The sequence below is a fragment of the Myripristis murdjan genome, chromosome 5, assembly GCF_902150065.1.
Source record: "Myripristis murdjan chromosome 5, fMyrMur1.1, whole genome shotgun sequence".
Lineage (NCBI taxonomy): Eukaryota > Metazoa > Chordata > Actinopteri > Holocentriformes > Holocentridae > Myripristis > Myripristis murdjan.
This window is the reverse complement of record NC_043984.1, coordinates 17,102,974-17,114,308: the sequence shown is the minus strand read 5'-3', so window position 1 is coordinate 17,114,308 and position 11,335 is coordinate 17,102,974. Positions and strand designations below refer to the sequence as shown.

The window sequence follows — 11,335 nt, the reverse complement described above, 5'->3', positions numbered from 1 at the left end:
CCACACTTTGGGAGGTAGCACCTGGGGAGTCCAATTCCTCAGTAAGAGGAGCCTTTGAAACATCCATATTTGATGTTCTATCGCTCTCCATATCTGTACTGTCCAGGTCAGAGAAACCTATGCTTAAGACTTGCTCGTGGCCTTCACTGGTGGTTTTCCCACTTTGCTCAGAAATAGGCACAGCCAGCAGTTGAGATTCAGTTTTGAGATCTTCCTTATGACAGATATCAGACATCATAGCCCTAATTTTGCCTTCATTGTCATACACCTGATCTGGTGCAGTGTCTATTCCTTCAATTTTGTTGAGAAATGGTTCGCAGGAGGCATCTACATTTCTCTGGTTTAAAACCTTCAGATTATTTTCTTTTGTGGGATGTTCATCCTGTTTCTTGTCAGAATTTGAAACTTCTTGGTTGTTTACAGAATCATCAGCTGTCACAGTTAACTCAGACTGGTATGCATCTCCAATTTCAACATCAGCATCCACCAAATTTACAAAAGGGATATCAACATTTTCTATGGCATTATAAGTGGCACATGTAGAGGAGCTTGGACTCAACTCTTTCATTTGTGTTGGCATAACATCTTGTTCATACACTTTATTTACAGCATCTTCTGATTGGTGTACTTCGGAAAATGGATCACTCTCCATGACTTGGGATAATATGAAATCCTCAGTTAGCTTCTCATCTGTAGGAAACCTCTCTGTGGGTAATGTGAACCTTTCTTGCTCTTCAACACATTCAGGTACAGTAGGTTCTTCTGATGTGCTTTTTCCTGTGATTATCACTGGTTTGATAGATGTTACTTCTTTTTTCATGGGTAACTCACTTTCCAAATAATAGGCCTGTAAATTTTCACATTGCTGCAACAATTCCATTGCTTCATCTCTTTCCTTGTTTTCTGAATCTGTCGTAGAATGAACACTTGTACACTCACTTGGCATCTCCCTGGAAATTGACTCATCAATCAACTGTTGATCTGTTGGAAGAACTGAATCTAAAGTGAAATGAGTTACCTCAGCAATGTCAACAAGAGATGTATTACTTTCAGCATTATCTTCACTCTGAAAAGTGTGTAATTTTTCTATTCCTTTGAGCTTCACGTTGTCTGATCTGCAAAAATCAGTCAGCTCCAATTTACTGTCACTCTCTCTTTCATGACTATCCACTTCTACATTTTTACTTTGAGAAATCAAACTTTCAAGGAAAGCCTCCGGGCTATGTGTTGTTGGACTCTGAAGCTCAAAAGAATCATCAGAAATTGGTGAATGCATGCCGGTATCATGTTTAACAGGCATGATACTGACATGCTCTCCTCGAGTCAGCTCTTCCTGTGTCATATCCTCTGGTAGCAGTGTTGACATTTTTGTTGTTGGCACATCCTGGACAATTTCTTCATCAAACATTACCACACTTTGTTCTGCAATCATATTTTCATTGATCTCTCTGCTTCCCTCTTTTGAACAGGTGTGCTCTGTCAATTTCTTAATTTCTGAGGTCCTGTGTTCATTATCTGTATTTTCTCCTTTATTTTCAGAGTTGATGAACTCTGGCTCCACGAAGTCCTGTGATTGGGAGGCTGACTCCATTACAGTTGTGTCAGAAGGAGACTTCCTGCTTTCGCTGAGCAGAAAATCATTATTTGTGGTATTTTCTACAACTTCCTGATTGGTTTCATGTTGTGACTCAGCTATGGGGACCCTGACATCTCGTCTTCCTTTAATTCTTCGACTAGACCCAAGTTTTCTTCTATTCCCTGTGCCTTCTGATGGAGCCTCATTTTGGCCTCCAGATTCAATATTTTCTTCTGTCTTATGATCTTGTGTTACAGTGGAACTATCAGTCTTAAGAAATCCATCATTAGCCTCAGGATTTTTATTTTGGTTTGATACCCGGTGGCGTGATGAACCAATCCTCGTCTTTCTTGCTTTCTGGCCTGACATGGCTCATATTCTTCTATCCTGAAGCATGATATATTGAATGAAACGTGTTATGATGCATATATCAAGTTGCAGTGTACCCTATACACTGATCACATCAGATGAGTATAATGCAAGACTCAACCTGGAAACATTTTTTAACACTTCAATCTGTAAACCTACTCACAAAATTGTTTTCTTTCCCAAGACTTATTCCTTGCAAACAATAGGTCTGGTCAAAAATATTGGACTGTTTGTCATCATCCTTTTCAAATGTTATACTGACCAGATTAACATCAAAAGGAAGTAAAATGGGTACGTAGCTCCAATAAGTTTGCTAAATGTTGCTTATTTTGAACACTGCTTTTCCTTCAGCATTAAAGTTACTTACCCCAAATATCTGGCTCTGCGTCTGTAGACACTATGATCAGCGTTTGGTCGTGTAATGTTCTCTACTCAAAAGCGTTATGGTATTTCAGCGGTGACATTTTGCACATGGGGAAGCATGTTACCCCAACCAGGACTGACGGTTTCCTTTGTCACTTACAGTTGCAGCTCACGGCATTAACATACTTCCTGCATTGAGTCATGCTTCATTTTCAGCACATATTTTACAAAATTACTTCACTCTTTAGTCTTATTACTTGGCTAGTTTGGAACATTATTAACATCTTTGGCCACATATGACAATAAATACATTAAGTATTAAAGACAAAAAGGAGATGTTACCTTCAAAACTTTATTGAACAAGCTTTTTAATAACTGCTGCAACACAAATTTTAGGTGGATCAAGCTAAGTTGAGCAGTAAAAACCATCTTTTGCAAAAGAGATGGATGTTAAGTCCACAATGACCGATGATTACTGAAAAGAGACAGGGTTTCAAGGTCAACCTGCCACAAGGACACCAGTACCAACTTGCAACATTAGATGGTGTCATTGTAAGTTGAATGTTGGCAAAAAGTAGGCCTTTTCACTTCTGATGCCATCTGGCTTTTAACACCTCAGCAGAATTCAAGAGACAACAGAGTCCAACCCACCCCCAAAAATAAACAACTTAAAAACATCATATGAAATTTGCACAGTTACAAAAACAGGACTTTCATGGAAAGTTAAACCCCAGTATTCCATTTCAAAACATGCAAGGCAAGACGGCATTCCTTTCTTATGAACAGCAAACTCAAACACAAAACATGTTCTCAATAATGGGGAAAAACTTCAAAATCAACTCTTATTACAAGACCTGTTATAAGAGAAAATTAGACTCCAGTCCTTAGTTAATTCAACAGATTTCTATTACATAGTATCAAAGGTGGACAGAGTGAGGTTCTCTCAAGCTGGTGGGAACAAAAACAATTAAAAAGAAAAGCAAGACTATAAAAGTTTTCACAACCATTAAAGGGCCCAATCACCATCCTTTGACATCTTCATTTCCTCTCATTGGACCGTGAGCGACTGTAAAATAAATGAATAAATGTCAGTCTCAGAGTTAAAAGAAATGGCATAGGCCAGTACGCCCATAGCCCTATGCCAATCTACATTAAAACACAAGAAGTTTCTCAGGACACTGATGTGTACACTCAAACTCACTCACCTCCTTGACCGTGAGAAGGATCTTGAGGGCTTATGGTTCCTGTCTCTGGAGAGAGACCTATCTCTGCGTCTGTCTCTTGAAAGAGACCTGGTGAACAAACCACAAGTACACTCAGACGTTACCATGTACCAGTCATTCAACTTTGATGGTTAGTAGGGAAAAGCAGCTGTTTATAGGCCTACCTGCTGTGACTGCGGCTGAAACTCCTCCTCCTCGGTGATCTAAGGTGCAGGTGAAGTTAAAAAAAAAAAAAATCATGATTTAAGGAATTTTATGTCACCCTTTTGAAACCTCTGGTATTCTTCAACCTTAAGGAAATATAATTGCATTTGGAAACGTGCTTACACGTAGTTCCTTGACTGATAACAGGAATAACCTGCATCCATGAATTGAATCAAGACATAGGCCTAGACCCAATTCAACTCACTGTTAAATAGTATTTTTTTCAATAAGCACCAATCATGGAACCAGATTATTAAATGATAAAAAACATCAAGGCTCGACATTAAGGCTTGCCTGGATCATATATGGCACATCAACAAGATGTGCCATATATGACAAACAAAAATCTATATTAGCTTATAACACTTCAGGTGAAATACATTTTGCTCAATAATTCAGGTAGCTGTAAATGTCTATTAAGAGACTGCCACAAAGATTATGTCAAACGTAAAATGCTTCAAACAGTGGACCTAATCAGAAAGCACAGACTGTGGTCATTTTCACTTTGACAAAATACTGGATGGTAACCTATAAACTGCATGTGCTGTGCTGCTGCAAGCACTGTCACAAGGGCAGAACAGAAATCACTTGCAAGTTTTGTCTATAAATCTTAACAATCGTTCAAGAGTAGGACCTGCAAAACAACCCTGACAGCTTTTAAAAATGTTACACTGCAATTTTTAAGATAATACAAATATTACACAGGATGTGATAGAACTTCTCCATTACTACTACATTGTATCTACAATTCAACAGTACTTTTGCTGGGCAATTGGGCATAAAAACAAACAAATAAAGATCATTTCAATAAACAATTACTCAAAATGGCTTAATGTCGAGCCATGACAATGCACTATGCACAACTACATAGTGCACACCTGATAAATTCTCTTTGATTTTTTCCAAGTGCTATTAAAAACTTACAGCAAACAGTTCCGTGAATACAACATTTGAGCTCAAGGTTGTATGTTTTTAAGGTCTGTACTATGGGAAGGACTTCTACAATTCTGTTATGTTCTTAATTAAATAATTGCTGAGGGAAAACTTTCAAGCATCTTTGAAAGCTATATTAAGCATAAAAAGAGCAGGATAAAAGCAACTTACTATTTTGGGGGATTTGGACAAGATAGAAATGACGCAAGGAAGCCAGACTGATGGTGAGGGAGGTCGAATTGCAGAGAGGATTTGCCACATGATGCAAATGTTGGAGATATGAAGTTGCTTGGTTGGCTGGTTGGAGGGGGTAGTTGTAGATTTTCCCTTACTTTTGGGGGGAAAAGGTGGGGGGTAAGGTGTATGCCAAGGGCTGTTCCCGAAGGTAGTTGGTTGAGAATAGAAAAAGTAAAGAGGCTGATTGGTCGATTATGCGAAGTGAGCCGCTGCCGATTGGCTTTAGGTTGGAGGAAGAAGAGGAGGATGCTGGGAACTGCATGCTCAGGAACCAAAAGGTTGGTGGAACCTGATGACTGGTGGTGCGCCTGGGTCATGTGACAACACCAACCAAGCTGACTGGGGCACGCTGGACAGCAGTCACATGATGCTGAAAGAGGACTAGTTGACTGACTCAGATGGTGAGAAGCGTGGTGGTGACTCTGCAACGGGGTTCAGTTTATTAATATAGATGGCAACTGAACTGAGAAATGAAACAAAATTTACATCTGTAGAAAATAAATCATCGAAAGGTATAAACCTAAACCTATGAAAAGTTTTGATGGATGATGAAGTCCTGACTTTTTGTCACTTAAGATGTTCTTCTTAATGCAATTTCACTCTGGTGGAACATTACCATTTTTTAACCCCCACCCCCCCACCCCCCCAACACATACTTCGATAGGAGTTCATGAGAGTCAACCTATGACAAAAGTTTTCATAAATCCCTGGTTCTTAACAATTATATATGCACAAACATACTTTGCAAAAGTACAAAGCAAGGGAAAAAATGGGAACATCACATGTGAGGAGAATCCTTTTAAGACTATGTTTTCACATGAGAGCATGACAGTGACATTACCTTGAATGCCAGAGCTAGCCAAATCTGTAGGATGACTACTGATGAAGTCATATCTGGGTGTGCACAGAGCTGGGCGATAAAGCTACATGACAGCCATTGCATTGTCCTCTCTTTACCCAGAAATGTGATTACAAACAGCCAATTATGCATCAAAAACAGGCTCGGGGCACAGACAAACCAAGCATCAACAGCTAATGAGATGAAAAACAAAACAAAACAAAACAAAAACAAAAACAACAACAACAAAAAAAATACGCCACCGAAGATACCACTACCTCTTGTTTTGCTGCTACACACACACACACACGTCCCAATGTGCAGTTTATGTATAGATTATTATCTCAAGCGTGCATCACATTGTGGTCTGTCAGAGACTTAGTTTGCTCTCAGTAATAAAAACAAAAGTCAAACATAAAATAATATAATTTGGAGTTATACTGTGGCATTAATTTGAAAAATTATATTGTGATAATAATTTGGCCATATCACCCAGCCATAAACATGCCAAAAATGAAAATGTTCCACATAAGTGAGCTATTAGCAGCAAGAATAGCCAAAATTCAGTTTCGGCCATTTAGAAATGTTACTTCCTATTTTACTCTCTGAGGCTTTAAAAAGCCTGAACAGATCGGACTTCTAAACACACAAAGATATAGGACCCGTAGGGCCAATTTAGGAGGTTGACATATTTAAACAGCTTTGCCTAACTAATATTTGGGAGGAGCAAAACAGCTGATGATTAAAGTGTGTGGGGAATGTGATATCTGCTTTGTTATTTGCACTTTACAAATACATTACAATATCAAGCAGTGGTAAAATAGCAGCATGGTTTTTACGTAGGAAAGCTGTACCTGCGTCTGACTGGAGGACTACGGCGCCGGTAGTCATCCCGTGGGCGTCTACTACTCCAGGACGGAGGAGGTCCACGGCTCCTTGAGCGCTTTTGCCCATTGGATAACTCAACCCGAACTCTACAGCCACACATTGTCCTATGCAGAAGTCATCAAATGATTAGCAATGTGCAATAATTAGTGCAACCTAAGGATCAATTAAAAAATGTGTTCAAAACTTTACCTTCCATCCAGTTCTCTCACAGCATCAGTTGCATCTCTGGGATCCTCAAACTCTACAAAAGCAAAACCTGGGGGATTCCTGGCAACCCACACACTTCGTAGAGGACCGTAGTACCCAAACGCCCTTTCTAACTCTGTTTTATTCCCATTATTTCCTAAATTCCCAACGTAAACTTTGCAGTCAAGGGGGCAGTCTCTATGAAAAGCAGGATCTGAGATGGAGAGAGACAGACAGAAGATATGATGTAGGTACCGTAAGTATGATGATTAGTTACTCTGAATCATTCATGAAAAACTGCTGGCATCACATTAAAAGGGGTGGCATGGGTGCCTCTACATTTTGGCTGATGAAATTCCATGACAGTCCATGACCAATACCTGCTGAAACTTAAATTTTACCTTTGTGGACCCTGTCTAGAGCATCTTCCATAATTATTTCAAGCTTATATATCTTCAAAGCAGCTATTTATGACCATAATCCACTTTAACTCTCCTTCCAGATGTTCAGGTGTTTGGGGAGGCAATTCAACATTTTTCCAGTATCGAATCCAGTTCGGGCCTCAGTTATGATTCAAGTTGAGATTCTAGTGCTAAAATGTTTTTAATCATGATAGAAGTGCTACTTTTAAGACACTTTTTACTTTTAGGTAGTGAGATGCAATTACAATGTTTATTTTGATTTCAGATGTCTCTTGCAGTGGTTACCTTGCTTCCTGTGGTGGCACACCACTGGTAAAATGAATACAAAAGAAACACTGCTCACTTTATTCCACACAGCCTGCCGACTCCAACTCTATAACTAATAGATCCAGCTCAACTAATAATCATCAATTTTAATGAAGCCAACATAAACTCTATGTATCATAAGAAATGCGTGTCAAAGAACAACTTGAAACCACAAACAGATATGACAATGATAAGTTTAACCAAATAATGTGTAAATGCACAGGAACCATTTACTTGTGAACAAGTGCACCTACATTACCAAACAGAGCAGAATAGGGATTGGTTCTTTTCACAGGAAAATTCACATCTTACTACACTGGTTGTGTTTTTTTTTTTTTTCTTTTAAACACACAAAATGGCCTACCGCTGAATTTCATGAGTAATACTACCCGTTTGGCAAAGTGTACTCTTGTGACATTAATCAAAGTCAAAATTATCTGCTAGCCTTTCAGTGTCCTCTTATTAAAGCAGTTTAATTTTGCTAAATGGATTCTGTCACTAGTGTTTCTAAATGTTTTCATTTGAACAACTTTTAAATACCTCAAACAAATGACCTTACCCTTTATAACTGAAGAGAACTGAAGAGTACTGAAGAGTATTGTTATTGAAGTAATAACAGCAAGCACTATATACAAAAACATTACATTAAATATAGTCTAGGGCAGAACACTGAGAGTAGTGTGATCATACCTCCCATTTCAAATGGTCCGGATTCTTCTTGGAGCTGAACTGATTTACCTACAAAGAAAAGGAGAAGAAAAACTACAAGATAAGGACAGGAACCTCAGGTGGGTGAGAACAGTTTTTCCAAGGGTGTATTCCAAGACTGTTCCTTATGCCAAGTTTGCACTACATGACTGTCAAAGTTGTCAGATCGTTGGACTGTTCACAGTACGCAACTTTCTGTCTTGTAACCAGGAACCTTCAAGTTGTGGTTTGCACACTACAGTACATGGCTGAGTGGTGGCAGATCACACATTACAATATCCTTCACCAGGAGGAATCCCTGATGAGCCAGTCTGTTTTTGGGCCATGTCCTGACGCCTGCAGACTGTGACATTTCAGAAATCTTATGAACTTATTGCAAGCGACATTTTACAACACGAATAAACTTGGGTACAGCATAAAATTTGATGCATGTAGACTGTACGATGATAATGCCTACTGAATTTTACAGGCTACAACACGAGTCAGTATACTAAAAAACATCACTGGCTTGCATCATCCATTTGCTCCATCCACTGTAGCTGTAAACAATGAAGCTTAGCAAGAATTGAGCCCTTGCAATAGTGGTAGTGATGTGTTTGGACTTTCTTCCTTGTTAGAGTCCCAGGCATTTTGTTTTGTTCCTCTTATCACCATCATTGGGTTTATCACCAGTGTCGTGTTGATCAGTGCATCAAATTATGCTGCATTCCTACTGGTTGGTTAGTAGGTCGTAGAAGCAGTGAGATGATTATCCTAAATTTCTGATATTGGCAGAATTTGGTTCCAGGCTATCTTTGGTTGCAAGACCGTGTCAATGGCAATCTTTGAACCTCTCTCATGGTGAGACGTTTTAGAGCTACAACCGAATATGTTGTTACGTTTCTTTCACACTGGTCATCTTTCTTCTGGAAAAGCCCAAAATTGCACAGTGTATACTGAGCTTAAGACTCTGCTCCTCTGGTGACACTACAGGTCCTCTCTGATTAATGTGATGATAAAGTGAGGGCTAATTGCATATCTTTAAACTAGCCCCAGCAACCCTCAAGACACCTGTATGGCTACATCTGGAATGTCAAAACAAACCTGAGAAATTAATTTGATAACTGCCACGTCTTTGTCAAATTTGTCAGTCGGTTTTATAAAGAATTCAAGTAAAATGACAAATAGAACATGCTCACTTGACTAGGTGCCAATTAGATGTAAATATCACAACTACCTCACGTTTTTGTTATCCTGACTGCAAATTACCCCCCTCTCTTGTGAGAATGAAGATCTGATTGGTTAATTAATTTGTTTATACAAAAGGAAATGATGTAGTTGGTGGGACTGTTAATCTGTAAGAATGGGTACTTACAAATGTTTTATTTCTGAAAAAATAAAAACAGTTAAAAGTTCACTATGCAAGGCTGTTCAGAGCTGATTTAACTGAAGACCGCTCAGACTTGTTATACGTGCTTGATCTTGAGTCTGCTCAAGCCCCGTTTTTACCCTTATTCTGAAAACAATATACCTACTAAGCTGTTTATAAGGTTGGTGAAAAGAAATATTCCACTAATATTCCCGTTTAAATGCTGCCATGCATACTCCAACTGGTTAGACAGTGCACACAGCCTCCCCTTTTCATTCATTCAACAATCTCACAGAAAAGGTCCAGGTAGCAACGTTTACACGTAACCAAAACCTGTCTGTCATAATGTTTAAAGGTAGGTGTGGTTCCCCTTTCGACCAGAAATGCAAGTTTTTCTTTTGTGGGTGCATCTCGACCCCAGCCCTGCAAACTGTTGGCTGTCTGGTTTGTTTACAGCGCACAGAGCTGATGGTAAACAGGCAGCCATGTGTTGCAAACTGTGGTAAAAACAAACATGACCACAGAATGCTCCTAAAACCTGGATAACATCGGCACCGCCCACGTCTTAACCAGAAAACCCTACATTTGAAAAAAGTCCTTATTAGGATTATGCAAACTTAACATGCTGTTTATATGACCTGTTTCTAATTGTAAATTTTGTCATATTTTGAATAATGGTGGAGGGCTTGTGTGCATGTAGGCCTAAACATAATCAAACATAAATTAGGTTACTGCTTATTCAACATTTTTCCTCACCTCAGTCTAAGCTGCTCTGACTTAAAATCAACTTGTGATGATTTCGCAGAGAACACTTAATCTTATGATTGATTTTTGACTTGGTAAGTAATACGTTTTAGCGTGGAATGCATTCAACTATCGACAGCAATCACGTGGTAAAATAATTGAAACTGGCAATCTAAAACGTATGCCTTGAATCCTGTTATTTCAGATCATCGCGGTAAAACGAAGACAACTTCTTAAATCACACGATGGCCACACAGTCGTGTTGAGATTTCTGAAGACATCGACTTTTTTTCCAACCAAGGCAGCGAGAACAGACACATCACAGTAGTAAATCGCATTCATTTAGCATTTTTAGCTCCAGAGCAGTGAGCTTTGGGGCAAACGTGTTAAACAAGAGCGTCAACAACGTGACTGCTCTCAGAAAGCGGCGTTATCTGAGCATTTTTTGTCTATCTCCACAGCAATGTGCTAATGCTAGCTAGCCGACGGCAGACAATCAGCAGCGCTGTAACGCTGCTCTTTTTCTTTGTTAACTTTGGCTCAGTAATGTGGCAAAATATTCTTCATTTAACACTACAACGTTGCTTCACTCGGTTGGCGACAACACAGCACACATATTTAACAACCCGACTCGATTAACCTGTCCCAAACATTTAAACATTTATGCTTCACTAGCTAACGTCGGCAGGGTAAACTGTGGAGGAGCTAGTGTTAGCCACGTTAGCATCAGCCATGACGGCGTTGAACTAACGTTTACGCAATTTGCTAGAGGACATGATTTTAGCAAAGCAAACCTGTTTGTTAGAAAAGGCACATAAATATTACTCAACAGAAAACATTACCGGTAAACAACACACCGCCCGTCCTGTGCTTTCGCTAAATTTCAGATGTTGTTAGCAGACCGGAAGACAGGAAGCACTCCTTCTTCTTCGTTTTCTTTGTCTTCTTCACGAAAGCAAAATTTGCATACCGCCATCCACTGAATGAGCC

General features: G+C 39.3%; 1 protein-coding gene across 1 annotated transcript; it reads right to left on the bottom strand.

The window, feature by feature from the left end:
• Nucleotides 1-2,646: 2,646 nt before the first annotated feature.
• srsf3a (serine and arginine rich splicing factor 3a) lies at nt 2,647-11,335 on the bottom strand. The gene is made up of 7 exons (XM_030051679.1): nt 11,188-11,335; nt 8,236-8,283; nt 6,821-7,031; nt 6,598-6,735; nt 3,696-3,734; nt 3,514-3,600; nt 2,647-3,374 (listed from the first exon to the last, which is right to left on the bottom strand). The coding sequence occupies exons 2-7, from the start codon at nt 8,240-8,242 to the stop codon at nt 3,347-3,349; spliced, it is 510 nt and encodes a 169-aa protein (XP_029907539.1). The 5' UTR covers nt 8,243-8,283; nt 11,188-11,335; the 3' UTR covers nt 2,647-3,346.

Excerpts from the sequence above, each read along its gene's own strand:
- srsf3a (XM_030051679.1), bottom strand. Across the intron at positions 6,736-6,820 it reads GTGAGAGAACTGGATGGAAG|GACAATGTGTGGCTGTAGAG; the intron begins GTAAAGTTTTGA and ends ACTTCTGCATAG. Across the intron at positions 3,735-6,597 it reads AGTCCTCCAGTCAGACGCAG|ATCACCGAGGAGGAGGAGTT; the intron begins GTACAGCTTTCC and ends CCTGCACCTTAG.